The following is a 13,827-nucleotide window of genomic DNA, read 5'->3' as shown; positions in this document are numbered from 1 at the left end:
GGGCGGTTGGCTTGAGCCCAGGAGACCAGCCTGACCAACACGGCCAAACTCCATTGCTACAAAAATTAGCCGGGTATGGCGGTGCACACCTGTAGTCCCAGTTACTCAGGAGGCTGAGGTGGGAAAATCACCTAAGCTGTAGTGAGCTCCGTGACTGTATCACTGCACTCCAGCCCGCGCGACTGAAGTGAGGCTCTGTCTCAAAAAAAAAAAAAAAAAAAAAAAAAATAGCCTCTTTGAGTTGAGTTTTAGGCTAAGAATTGGAGGATGAGCCCAGTCCTTGAAGAGTCAAGGAAGAGTGTCCCCAGGTGGAACAAACAGCCTTATGTGAAGGCCCTGAAGAAGGAAAGAGCTTGTCAGGTTCCAAGAGCCTGGTGCGTGATGAGGAGAGGAGAGGAAATGAGGCAGAAGATGGAGGCTGGGCTGGGTTACTTATAGCTCTATAGATTGTGTAGGGAGGGTGGGTTTTAGTCTAGGTGCAATGGGAAACATTGGAAGGTTTTAAGCAGATCCCTTGAGAACAGTTTGTGCTGCAGGGTAGAGAATGGACATTCTATTGGGGATGAAGGCAGGGAAAAATGAAGACCCTGCCTTCATGGGGACCAAGAAGTCTGAGTATCCCAGTAGAGTCCTCTCTGGACCATGGGAGTTGGGGAGGCCCTGTCGGCCAGGGGGAGCTGGGTGCTTGAATGATGGGGTCCTAGGGAGGAAATGAAAGCACAGCGCTTCTCCTCACTCTGGGCCGCTTTTCTTCTAGGAGACCCCTCTAGGATCTGGGAAGTTTTAGCTTCCTGATTCTGGGGTCCTTGTGTGAAAGAAAGTGTGGGACATGGTATTGGTGAGACCTATTTGCCCCATTTTGAGGTCATCTCAGCCCTCTCTGGAGGCAGGGCTGGGGATGGAGGTTTTCTGCTCCAGCTCAAAGGCATCTCTTCAGGAGCAGGGGAGGGGTGAGTCCCCTCAACCCCAGCCCTGAAGACAGGCTCCCTGCTTCCTCCTGCCCACCCCATGACCTCCCACTAGGTATGAGCTTTGGAAGGCAGGGCCTCCCCTCTCCCCATGTCACGAGGTCTTTGTAGGGGAAGTCAGTGGAGTAGAGGCCCTGCCATGGTGCTGCTGAATGATAGCAGCTCCTGGACAGTTGGAGGGGTGCAGGGCTGAGAGGTGGGAGCAGAGGCCCTTTCCAGTACATGGCCTGAGAGAATTCTGGATTAAAATTCTGCCACATATCTAGGAAGCAGCTGCCCAGAGGGGTGGACAAGGGCAACTCGTGCCACTCCGCAAAGTCCCTCTTTCCATCCACTGCCCTGTGCCCACTTGTCCTAGTCATCCAGGACAAGCCCACAGTCAAGCTGCTACTCAATGCTTCTGCTAAGGACCTAACATGTCTCACTTTTTTTTTTTTTTTTTTTTTTTTTGAGACAGAGTCTTGCTCTGTTGCCCATTCCGGAGTGCAATGGCACGATCTTGGCTCATTGCAACCTCTGCCTCCTGGGTTCAAGCCATTCTCTTGCCTCAGCCTCCCGAGTAGCTGGGATTACAGGCACGTGCCACTAAGCCCGGCTGATTTTTAGTAGAGACGGCGTTTCACTATGTTAGCCAGGCTAGTCTCGAACCCCTGACCTCAGGTGATCCACCCGTCTCAGCCTCCCAAAGTGCTGGGATTACAGGTGTGAGCCACCGTGCCTGGCCGAATCATCTCACTGTATACACTCGCCTCAAGGAGCCGTATTATCCCCATTTTGCAGATGAGCAAAGGTCTACACAGCTCCTGAAATCCAGGCTGTCTGAACCCCAAATCAGAGCCTAAGTCCCTAAACTGCCTCTTCCCCACAAACAGCCTGGAGCCGCTTAGGGTTAGAAGATACAAGTGGATGGATGGATGTAAACATTGAATGAATGGAGGGGCCTGTGGATGCTGGGGAAGGGGACATCATAGTTGGATTGGGTCCACGCCTTGCTCAAGTGTGGCCTCAGCCGGGGACTCCAGGTCGCAATCCCAGGGACCAGGCTGAAAGGAGGGAAAGGCTGGGGAAGGGACTGAGGAACGCAAGGCAGGTAGGTCCCTGGTTGGCCCGAGGACACGCACTGAGGCCCGGGGCCCGCCTCCGTCCACGCCTGGAGCCACAGGCCGTTCTTAGTCCTTAGTAGATGCTTAACTCAGGATGGGTGACATTTTCGCTCACCGGTTCCTAGCATCAGTGACCGCTCAGTAAATGTTTGACAAATGGGTGACTCCCCTGCCCCGTGCTGCGTCCGGGTCCCGCCTAATCTTCTGGGCTCAGAACCCGCCGCGCGAGGGAACGCCCGGGGCGGGGTCGCCTGGGGGCGGGGCCTGGGTGGGGCCTGAGGGCTTAGGGGGCGGGGCGGGGCCGGCCGCGCAGGGGTCGTCTGCCTGCTCCCGGAGAGTTAGGGCTCGGATTCGAGCGCGCCGAGCGGCCCGAGCCGGGGCGCGGATGCTGGAAGTTCACATCCCGTCGGTGGGGCCCGAGGCCGAGGGGCCCAGGCAGAGCCCGGAGAAAGGCCACATGGTGAGCGCGGCCCCTGGATGGGGAGGGGCGCCGGGACCTGCTGGGTTTCCCTGCGCTGCGCTCAGTGGGGACCCGGAGCCCTGGCCGGGGTGAACTGGCGCTGCGGGCCGGACCGTCGGAGGACACCTTGTAGAGGGTTTGGGGGTCGCTTGGATTTGCCACCCTCGCAGACTGTGGTTTGGGTCCTTGAGAGACCGCAGGGCGCCGAGGGGCGGGACCGCCAGCCGGTTCTCCCAGGTGTGCGGGAGCGGAGCATCCCGGGGAACCGCGGCGCCGCAAGGCCGCTTTGTGCCTTTGAGCGCGGGGCGGGTGGGCGCGTCGCTGGGCGCGGGTCCTGCTTCGTCCTCCCGCTGGGTCTCACGCGCACCCCCACTGCCCGCCCGCGCCGCCAGGTGTTCCGAGTAGAGGTGTTGTGCAGCGGACGCAGACACACGGTGCCGAGGCGCTACAGCGAGTTCCACGCGCTGCACAAGCGGGTGAGGCGGCGCCGACCCCCCCACCGACCCCTGCCCAGCCTCTGTCCAGCCCCTGCCCAGGCCCTGTGAGGCGGGCGGGCGAGCTCCAGCCCCAGCCTCCGCCACCCCCATGACTGCCCCTGTCTGAGGAGGGGAGGGTGCAGGGGGGCAGATCCTGGCCCGCACCGATCATGCCCCTGTATGGCCGGTCACCCCGGGAGGCACTGCGCCCACCCTCCCGGGCGTCTGTGGGTGGTTTGGGGCCTCCCTCGCCAACGGCCCGTCCACCATTCATCAGGGTATGTCCCAGGGTAGAGCCCGAAGGCGGGGGCGTGGGGCGCGGGAGGGCTTCTGGCTTTGGCGAAGAGGGCTTGAGGGCTCACTCGGAATGCTGTGATCGCACGCGGTAAACCCTCAGTAGATCAAGAAGCTGTACAGAGTGCCCGTCTTCCCCTCGAAACGCCTGCCCAACTGGAGGACCAGAGGCTTGGAACAGCGCCGGCAGGGCTTGGAGGCCTACATCCAGGTATGCAAGGGCACGCTTGGTCGTCGCAGCCTGCTGTGCCAGGGATGTGGTCCAGACAAAGAGGTGTGGGGGCATGGCAGGCAGGGAACCCACAACTTGGGGATGTCATTCACCACCTCAAGCATCCGTTTTCTGAAAAGTAATATAGGTCCAAATATCCCTCTCTGGAGTGTTGAAAGGACTGAATGAGGTAACAGACACAGGTAGTCCCAGCTCCATGAAAGGCAGGTCCTGTCCCCTCCAAGATGAGGTCCTGTGCCGCCCTCCTGATGGGATGTAGGGTGAGTGTCCTTCCCCCAACAGCAAAGCTATGCCACTTCGTGGGGTACAACCTGTGTACACAGGGCCCAGTGGTCACAAGAGCCCTGAGCTTGGTTTAGTGCTCTGCTGTCATTGTCTTGAAATTCTTTTTTTGGAACAAAGAGCCCTGCATTTTCATCGCGTTGGGCTATGCAAATTAGTAGCTGGGTCTGATTGCAGGTCTTCTCTGTCCTCTCCAGGGCATCCTGTATCTGAACCAGGAGGTGCCCAAGGAGTTACTGGAATTCCTGAGACTTCGGCACTTCCCCACAGACCCGAAGGCTAGCAGCTTCGGGTAAGGGGGGGTTAGGGGTGGGGGCCAGGGGCTGTCAGCAGAGAGCAGGTAAGGAAAGGTGTTGGAGGGCCAGCCCTTTCTTCTCGCACCTGCCAGGCCCCAGCCTGACATGACCACCCTCACCAGCCTTGGTTACCCCAGCCACCTCCGGAACTGTGCTTGTTACAAATAGAAGCAGTGGTCCCCTGGGAGGTACAGTTCTGGGCTCTGGTGTCCCCACCCCTTCCTCACATTTCCCCGGGCATCCCCAGGCAGCTTACACTGTTTCTCTTCTCTTCAGCACCCTGGGGGAGTTCCTGCCTGGTGACAGCAGGCAAGTCAAGGCCCTGACCCGTGCCTGGCCCCTGCCGCCCCCTAGTGGCCATATGCTAGGAGGCCGGCCTGCTGCTTGGGCCTGTCTGGCCTGGGCCCTGTGGTCTATCCTCCCCTTGGTGCCTCCTGAGCCCATTTCTCACTCACGGTTTTCCTTCGTGGGTCCCTGGTGATCTCAACCCCATCTCCATCCCCCTGTGGGATTCTGCCCTGCCTCCCACACCCATGGTTCATAACCCTCTTTCCTCCCAGATCCCAGCAGCACCAGCGGCCTGTCCTGGGCTTCCATGTGGATCCCTATGTGTGCACCCCCTCCCCAGGTGAGCTGCCTAGATCCAGGGCTACAGGAGGGGGGCTTGGCATTGTTCTACTCCCCGGATCCCCAAGTAGCATGTCCTTCCTGCTGCCCTCCTCTGGGGCCATTACCTTCTGCTCCTGTTTCCCCTGGAGCATGCTGTGTAGACACAAGGAAAACAAGTTTGGCTTCCCTGGTCTCCATTTCCTCCATAGCCTGACTTCTTTACCAAGCTGATGTGAATAGAATGCGACCTGGGAATGCCAAGGCTTCATTTGGGATGGACAGCTGCTGTCTGCTGCCTTGGCAGGGGCTCCTACTTCCAAGGGCAGCGTGGTAGGGGGATGCTGAGCCCATGAACAGGACCTTAAGGAGCCGCAGGCCTGAGGCCAGACCTGTTAATTCTATCCCACAGAGCCGCTGCCCAATGTGGTGGTGGATGGTGTGCTCCAGGGCCTCTCCAGCTTCAGGATCAGCCCAGATAAAGCCCAGCCAAACGATGCCTGTCACCCTGCTCCTCTGCCACCTACGTCCTGATCAGTCCAGAGGCCTCTAGCCACCTCCTAGGACAGTCATATGCCTTCATCCTATCAACTCCATAAAAGGCTAGGTCCTCCCTTGGTCTGAACCCAGGACTTAACTACCCAGTGCCCAGCTGTGCCACATCCCACTCAAGGCTCAGAACTTGGCTTGCACTGGTGGCTGGAGGTGGTTGAATTTGCATGTTCTTAGAGCACAGGAGCCAAGGCAGGGTCAAGAAGATAAGCAATAAAGATAAGCGCACAGAGGCTCACGCCTATAATCCCAACACTTTGGGAGGCCAAGGCAGGAGGATTGCCTGAGCCTGGGAGTTTGAGACCAGCCAGTGCAACATAGTGAGACCTGTCTCTACAAAAAAAACCAAAAAAACAAAAAAAAAGCGTCAATTTAGAGGTAGGCTATGAAAAGGTACAGGTATATTTCTTCACATAGACTGGAAGGTGGTGGCAAGGGGGGCAAATGTGGAGGCCTAGTATCCGGCGAAGTTTAGAAGCAGGGGCCAAAAGCTCCTGCCTGACTTTTCCTGGGTAGCTCCTGGGTCAAAGTTTCAGGCAGGATCCCAGGGAAGGGGCAGGCACCCACTGCTGCAAGAGAATGGCAGGCCTGTTGGGGTATAGGCTTGGGGGAGGCGCGGCAGACTCAAGAACCAGGCCCACATGTTAAAAAAAAAAAAAAAAAAAAAAACCCATATATTTTTTTAAATTGGTCAGTGTTGGCAGGAGTTTGTTACAAAACTGGGTCCATGGGCCTGTGGAATGTGAGGGGAGTGGGTCCACCAGATGCCAGCACCGGGGCCAGTGCAGCTTAGAGCCCTGTGGCAGATTAACTTCACCCCCTGGAGGGCAACAGGGCCTGCACAGATGGTCACTAAAAGGAAGAGGTCCCTGGGCCCTACTCCTTGGCAATGGCAAAGGGCTTCTCCACTTCGATCTTGCCGCAGTCTGCGATGATCACATCCTTCAGGGGTTTGTCCCGGCTGTCTGTCTTGGTGCTCTCCACCTTCCGTACCACCTCCTGGAAAGAAAAGGTGGAAGCAGGAGGGCACAGTGGATCAGGAGGTCTGCTGCTCGGGAGAAGGGCCCCAGCGCATGGCTCAGGAAGGCTGAGACCCATAAGTGATCAACAGCACGCAAAACTGGAGGCACCAAAATTCTAACAGACTCCTGGCCAGGGCGCTAGGCCAGGGCACGGAGAACACAGATTGATAAGGGCATGCAGGAGTTTTGTTCCTTTGAAGTAAGAGCCATGTTGGGCCACGGGCGAGGAGGAGGAAGAGGGTGAGCGGGGAAGGTAGCTTCTCAGGGACATCGTGTTCAGCTGCACTCTGGACGCCTCAGGGTTGGGGCCCGCACATCACTGAGTGTATGAGGGGAGGGAGGCTCTGGCAGCTGTGCAGCCTTAACAAGCCTTCCTGGCAGGGCTCTGCGGGGCTGGAAGAATTGAGAACCTTGGGTGCATGGAGCTGCAGGGTTTACTCAGGACAGGAGCCCTGGGCCACACCTGTGGGTTGGGTCCTTTTGGGAGAGGGATGGATGCATGGAGCTCCTGCCCTAGGGCCTGTGTTGAATCCCTAATGAGGACTGCCCAGGTATAGCCCTTGCTTCCAGAACTTACCATGCCCTCTAGAACTTTGCCGAACACCACATGCTTGCCATCTAGCCAGGCTGTCTTGACTGTAGTGATAAAGAACTGGGAGCCGTTGGTGTCTTTGCCTGCGTTGGCCATGCTCACCCAGCCAGGCCCATAGTGCTTCAGCTTGAAGTTCTCATCAGGGAAGCGCTCACCATAGATGCTCTTTCCTGGAAAAAAAGACAGAGCAGGTCGGTGGAGCTGGATTGGGCCAAACCAAGCAGACATTCGGGGCAAGGACTGAGGTGGTGGAGGGAGGTGCTTTGCAGGATGCAGGGGAGTCAATGCGGTCTGAACTCTCCAGAAAAAGGAGGACTGCTGTGGCTGGCCAGCCTGTTTTCCTGTGAGTACAAAAGACACAGGCATAGCTGCAGAGGAGAAAGCAGCCAGAGATGGGTGGGGAGAGGCTGCTCCTTGGGTTCTGGAAAGTCAATGTCTCTTAACAAGGAATGAACAGGAATAAAAGGCAGCTGTGAGTGTGTGTGATGCGTCTCTCCACGTGGGGCTTGGGGCTATGACAAGGGCAGCCAGGGGTGATCACTACGCCGTTTCGGAGATTCTAGTTCCAAAGCTGGTTCCAGAAGAAACACTGAAACCCTTCTTTTTCTGTCACCCCTTGGAGATGGGCACTGTGCATTAAGGCCAAGAAACCCAGCAAAAAACGGGTCATTTTCATTTGTTTTATCTAACACCTTTCAAATGTACTTGTGTGCAAAACCCTTTTTCCTTCTCAGTGCCCCTACCTTCATTCTGTGGTTCCACGAAATGGAACTGGGCTGGGAAACTGTCCTAGACCGATGCCAACCAGGAAGATAGTTCTGATTGGGCCGCAGGTAGGAATACTGAAAACCAAGAATGACCAGACTCTGGCTGGTGGGGACGGGATGCTTCCGCCTTTGTTCCACCTCTCACCCCCATGCTGGGAGACTGGACTCTGCCACATGTGCAGTGAGTCGTGGCTGGGGTGCTGGCTAAAAGCCTCCCCCATTTGAGAATCCTCTGAGTAAATCTCAGCCAACTGTGGGATTTTGATTACAGTTGTTGTCCAGAAAACCCCCAAATCTCCATCCTTAGCTCCAATCACTCTCCCAAGATACAGGAGTTCCAAACCCAAATGGACACTTCTCTTTAAACTCAACATACCTCGTCATCTTTTGACCTCCGTTATTCTTTTGACCCCTGTTCCTCTGCACGTGGCTCAGCTTGTCCCCACCTATCCTCCATGTACTCACTCTTTCTTTCCATTCCCGCCACCCCGGCTACAGTAGGTGACTGCTTAGGGCACTAACAGTGTGTGCCAGAGACTGTTCCAAGCATCTTACATATTTAACAATCCACCCTATGAGGAGGAGCTAACTGGACTACAAAGATGAAGAACCTGAGGCCAGAGAATAAAAGGAACCCCAGCGAAGCAGCGGCAGAGCTAAAGTTCAGAACAAGGCGGTCTGCTCTCTAATCTCTGCTCTCAGCTACCTTGGGATCAGGCCCAAATCTCCCCGCCCAGGGTCAGCTGTACCAGTGCCCCTAGTAGCCTGTCCGCCCTGGTCTCCACATCCTGGATCTACCACCACGAGACCCCCCTGGCACTCCAAGCAAGGGCTCATCCTCTTACTCAGCTCTGTGGCCCCGACTCCTTGCAAGCCAAAGCCCAGGCTGCAGGCCATGACCCACCTCTCTTTACTCTGGGTACAGACGCCCTCAACTCACCTTTGGCCAAGCTCCTTCCACAGAACAGCACTGGGCCCCTGCTCTAACCCTGCCTCTTCTTTGCCCATTCAAATTCTCCTCATCCGGGACCCCACTGAAATCTTTCCTCCCGTCCGTAAGCCCATGCCCATTCCCCCTGGCCTGTGGGGATTCCTCTGCTTATCAGCACTTCAACAATGGCTGACTTACTAAGCACTCAGAGTATGCCAGGCACATTACACTCCAGAGCTAGTCTAATCCTCACGGCCCCACAACTCTCTCCAGTCTCACTGGACAGAAGAGGACTGGAGCTCTAAGGACTCACTCTCCTGAGGTCACAAAGCAAGAAGGTGGCAGACGGTGGACTGAGCCCGGCTGTGTCTGACCCACAAATACAGTTCTTTGGTCTCCTTTGTGAGCCTGAGTCCTAAACACTGTATCATGGCCCACTTGTACAACTTTCAGTTGTTGGAAGTAAAAGGGAGCCACTGCCCCATGGGTCTTTATATCCACAACCCCCACCACAGAGCCCCACAGACACTCACAGAGGAGTGAGCTGTGCTCTAAGGGAGCAGCTGGCTGCACCTGAGCTCAGTGAGACTCACGCAGGGGTCCAGGGGGTCTTTCTGTCCTCTGTGTGCAAGTTAATGCAGAGGTGAGAGTCAGCCCTAGCAGAGTGGTCTCTGGTGAAAGACTGTCAAGGATTGGGCCAGGCACAGTGGCTCATGCCTCTAATTCTAGCACTTTGGGAGGCTGAGGCGGGCGGATTACCTGAGGTCAGGGGTTGAAGAACAGCCTGGCCAACATGGTGAAACCCTGTCTCTACTAAAAATACAAATTAGCCAGGTGTGGTGGTGGGCGCCTGTAGTCCCAGCTACTCAGGAGGCTGAGGCAGGGGAATCGCTTAAACCCCAGGGGCAGATGTTGTAGTGAGCCAAGGTCATACCACTGCACTCCAGCCTGGGTGACAGAGCAAGACTCTGAAAAAGGAAGGGAGGGAGGAAGGAAGGAAGACTGTCAAGGAAAGGAACTGCTCCTACTCTTTTTTCTTTTTGAGAGAGTCTTGCTCTGTCGCCCAGGCTGGAGTGCAATGATGTGATCTCGGCTCACTGCAACCTCTGCCTCCTAGGTTCAAGTAATTCTGCCTCAGCCTCCAGAGTAACTGGGATTACAGGCACCCGCCACCACACCTGGCTAATTTTTTGTATATTTAGTAGAGATAGGGTTTCAACATGTTGACCAGGCTAGTCTTGAACTCAAGGCCTCAAGTGATCCACCCACCTTGGCCTCCCAAAGTGCTGGGATTACAGGCATTAGTCACTGTGCCTGGCCCTCCCACTCTTGCTGGGGCTTCCAGGGTAGCCTGCACAGGCTTTGCATGCCTAACCTAGAACTGTGTACCCACATGTCTTCATTTTGCTTCCACACACCTCTCTCTCCAGTCCCCATTCCAAAGAGATATCGGGAAGGGTTACCAGGCTATAGGCCTAGATCAGCAGGTCGGCCACCAAGGAGAGAGTCTCTTAGGTCTTCCATCAGGTCCACCCCATTATTCTCTCTCCTTTGTACTAGGTTCTCTCTACAAAGAAGGGTGCTGCTGGTCTCAAAGTAGGTAATAAGTAGGCCTACCTCTAGAGCTGGGGAAGAAAGAGGCCTTGTCTCCCCAGCAGAGCCTGGCCCTCCCACTATGGAGGCTACATTGACATACTCCTTGGCCCAGAGGACCTGTGGTTACCTCCTGTGCCATCTCCCCTGGTGAAGTCTCCGCCCTGGATCATGAAGTCCTTGATTACACGATGGAATTTGCTATTTTTGTAGCCAAATCCTTTCTAGAAAAAGGGAAGAGAAGTTAAGGAGGTGGTATGGGGCAGCAGGAAGACATTAAACAGGCCCTGCAGGAACAAGTCCACAACTCCTGCTCGCAGAAGAGACACTCCGGCTGATCACTTTCACTGTTGAATGTGCTGCTGAGTGAGCGAGCAGCCATCACGGGACAGGCATGGTGCGTACAGATGTGGAAATGGCACCATATCCTCTCACTGCAACCTCCGCCTCCTGGGTTTAAGTGATTCTCCACCTCAGCCTCCCGAGTAGCTGGGATTATAGGCACGTACCACCATGCCCGGCTAGTTTTTGTATTTTTGGTAGAGATGGTGTTTCACCATGTTGGCCAGGCTGGTCTCGAACTCCTGAACTCAGATGATCCACCCACCCCAAAGTGCTAGGATTACAGGCATAAGTCACCCTGCCCAGGCTTTTCTTTTTTTTTTTTTTTTTTGAGACCAAGTCTCACTCTGTAACCCAGGCTGGAGTGCAATGGCGTGTTCTCAGCTTACTGCAACCTCTGCCTCCCAGGTTCAAGTGATTCTCCTGCCTCAGCTCCCAAATAGCTGGGACTACAGGAATGCACCACCACACCTGGCTAATTTTTGTATTTTTAGTAGAGACTGGGTTTCATTATGTTGGCCAGGCTGGTATCGAACACCTGACCTCGTGATCTGCCCGCCTCAGCCTCCCAAAGTGCTGGGATTACAGGCGTAAGTCACCGCACCCGGCCTATTATTTTATTTATTTATTTTTTTGAGATGGAGTTTCCCTCTTGTTGCCCAGGCTGGAGTGCAATGGCACAATCTTAGCCCAGGCTGGAGTGCAATGGCGCAATTCAAGCAAAAATTCCACCTCCTGGGTTCAAGCAATTTTCCTGCCTCAGCCTCCTGAGTAGCTGGGATTACAGGTGTCTGCCACCACGCCTGGCTAATTTTTGTATTTTTAGTAGAGAGGTGATTTCACCATGTTGGCCAGGCTGGTCTCAAATTCCTGACCTCAGGTGATCTACCCACCTCAGCCTCCCAAAGTGCTGGGATTGCAGACATGAGCTACTGCACGCAGCCTTTAATTTTCTAGTGAGAGGGTCCACTCTGTTGCTCAGGCTGGAGTGCAGGGGCATGATCTCAGCTCACTGCAACCTCCACCCCCCTGGATCAAGCAATTCTTTTGCCTCAGCCTCTTGAGTAGCAGGAATTACAGGTGTGTACCACCATGTCCGGCTAATTTTTATATTTTTAGTAGGGATGGGGTTTCAACACCTTGGCCTCCCAAAGTCCCAAAGTGCTGGGATTACAGGCATAACCATGCCCAGGTTAAATATATTTTAGACAAGGGCTCACTCTTGCCCAGGCTGGAGTACAGTTGCATGATCATGGCTCACTGAAACCTCCATTTCACTTCAGCCTCCTAAGTAGCTGTAGCTGGGACCACAGGTATTCCCCATCACACTGAGCTAATTAAAAAAAAATTGAGGGGGTAGAGACAGTCTTGCTATGTTGCCCAGGCTGGTTTTGAACTCCTGGGCTCAAGTAATCCTCCTGCTTTGGCCTCCCAAAGTGCTGGAATTATAATTATGAGCCACTGTGCTGGGTCAGGGCTCCCTCACTCTTAAGAAAGGACAATGCTGGGTTCCCAGGGCAACAGGCAGTTGGTGCTCAGTGAGGGCCACACTACAGATGGGCAGCCCTCTACAGGTCAGTTTGCTGCCATCCCCAGTGCCAACTTCACTTTGTTTGAGTTGACTACCCCTGCTCCAGCCACTTACCTCTCCTGTAGCTAAGGCCACAAAATTATCCACTGTTTTTGGAACAGTCTTTCCAAAGAGACCAAAGACCACCCGGCCTACATCTTCATCTCCAATTCGTAGGTCAAAATACACCTGAGAAAAGAGACCATTTCCAACTTAGCTTCTTTAAAGGGGCATTGCTGGGGGAGGGAAGGCACAAGAAGCTGCCCTGAGGATGGGAGAGAGAATAGAGCCATAGTTTTAGAGAAGTGGTTTGGATCTGATTTTGGCGAAGGTAAAAATCCTACGAGAATCTGATGAAAGCTCCATTATCTACACCTTCTTGGACTACAGGATAACATTTGCTCTAAACAGCGAATCGACCCAGATTCTAAAAATTAACATTAAAAACCCCATAAGAAAGGGGGTCTAAGTTCACCACTTAAGTTTGAACTATACATACTGTGTTCTGTAATTGCAAGTGGCTAAAATTTGGCTTAAAGAGAGAAATTATTCGGAATCTGGCAGGAGTGATCTTTCACCATCTCCCCAGCACTGAGGGGTGTTTTCAAAAAGGCTGCTCTGAGGCTGCCAGTGCCAGCCCAGATGGGTATCCGGGGACCCAACTAACTCCCTGGGTCAGGGCAGGGACTGAGGGGGTCGCGGCTGGGGCTGGGGGTGTCGGGTGGGTCGGGGTCGTTCTCCCGACTGAATGGGCAGGACGGCCCCGGCGACACGAGGCCACAGACAGAAGCCGAAGGAGAAGGGGCTGAGCCAAGGCCAAAGCCAAGGCCGTCTGGGCCCGAGCTCCAGAAACGCAAATGCCGCGGACGCCACCGGACCTTGACGGTGACTTTGGGCCCCTTCTTCTTCTCATCGGCCGCAGAAGGTCCCGGCAGCAGCAGGAAGAAGACGGAGCCCGCGATGAGGGCGGCGGCAAGAAGCACCTTCATGTTGCGCTCGGAGAGGCGCAGCATCCACAGGCGGAGGCGAACGCGGCCCGGACAGCCGAGGCCGGAAGAGGTGGGGCCGCGGAGGCTAGAACGCCGGCGCCGCCACGCGCGGGCGGGGGGGACTGGGGCTGCTCGCGGGCTCCGGGCGGGCGGCGGGCGCCGTTTCCCCCCTCCGGCTCGGTGCCGGATAGTAGGTCCTCCTGCGGGGCGGGCACCGACGCGGGCTCGTGGGTGGCTGCCACGTTATGGCTCCCTCATTGGGCTCCCGGCCGCCCTCTTCCACTCACAGGAAGGCCACCGGCGGAAGGCGGCCCAGCCGAGCGCGGGCCGTCGCTACGAAAGGACCACAAGCCCCGGCATGCCCCGCGGCCGGCCCGCCCCGCCCGGAGCGCTGTTCCGCTGGCCTGCGGTCGCTGGCGTTTGAGGATGGCAAATACGTGGACCTGGACAGGGGCACGGGACGCCTGTAACTGCCTGTTTTGAGCCAGTCAAGCGTCTGTCACCACCAAATTGGCTGTAAGCGTGGTAGCTTCCAAACGCTCCAGGCGCATTTATCCTTCCCGAGCGTGACCTTGCACGGCTGCTACCACTTGTCTTGCAAAACTTGCTGCACAACCCGCTTTCCTTTTTGCTGAGTCCATCACGTTACTACCCATTTTTCTCTCCCTTCTGTAATCTGGCTCTGCTTGCCGATGTATAAATCAATGCACACCTTATTGTATACGCTGTTCTTAACTTCCTTTACCTGTTTG

General features: G+C 55.5%; 2 protein-coding genes and 1 long non-coding RNA gene across 6 annotated transcripts; 2 read left to right on the top strand and 1 right to left on the bottom strand.

Moving 5' to 3' along the window:
• The first annotated feature begins 2,371 nt into the window (after window positions 1-2,371).
• Window positions 2,372-5,938, top strand: SNX22 (sorting nexin 22). Of its 4 annotated transcripts, XM_032297197.1 has the most exons (7): window positions 2,372-2,531; window positions 2,924-3,007; window positions 3,408-3,512; window positions 4,013-4,107; window positions 4,388-4,420; window positions 4,672-4,739; window positions 5,130-5,938. In XM_032297197.1, the coding sequence occupies exons 1-7, from the start codon at window positions 2,457-2,459 to the stop codon at window positions 5,249-5,251; spliced, it is 582 nt and encodes a 193-aa protein (XP_032153088.1). In that variant the 5' UTR covers window positions 2,372-2,456; the 3' UTR covers window positions 5,252-5,938. The 4 variants fall into 4 exon arrangements, with proteins under 4 accessions (XP_032153088.1, XP_032153089.1, XP_032153085.1 ...); XM_032297198.1 differs by lacking the exon at window positions 4,388-4,420; XM_032297194.1 differs by having other exon boundaries at window positions 4,672-5,254.
• On the bottom strand, window positions 5,926-13,281 carry PPIB (peptidylprolyl isomerase B). The gene is made up of 5 exons (XM_032297199.1): window positions 12,965-13,281; window positions 12,162-12,275; window positions 10,305-10,398; window positions 6,869-7,053; window positions 5,926-6,268 (listed from the first exon to the last, which is right to left on the bottom strand). Exons 1-5 carry the CDS (start codon window positions 13,097-13,099, stop codon window positions 6,146-6,148), a joined length of 651 nt encoding a protein of 216 aa, XP_032153090.1. The 5' UTR covers window positions 13,100-13,281; the 3' UTR covers window positions 5,926-6,145.
• On the top strand, window positions 7,051-11,217 carry LOC116564255. The gene is made up of 3 exons (XR_004274814.1): window positions 7,051-7,128; window positions 9,187-9,206; window positions 11,206-11,217. It is a non-coding gene; the product is annotated as an uncharacterized LOC116564255 (long non-coding RNA).
• Window positions 13,282-13,827: the final 546 nt, after the last annotated feature.

The sequence above is a fragment of the Sapajus apella genome, unplaced genomic scaffold (genome assembly GCF_009761245.1).
Source record: "Sapajus apella isolate SASKATOON/1434 unplaced genomic scaffold, GSC_monkey_1.0 scaffold37, whole genome shotgun sequence".
In the NCBI taxonomy this organism is placed as follows: domain Eukaryota; kingdom Metazoa; phylum Chordata; class Mammalia; order Primates; family Cebidae; genus Sapajus; species Sapajus apella.
This window is presented reverse-complemented; position numbering and strand designations above follow the sequence as displayed.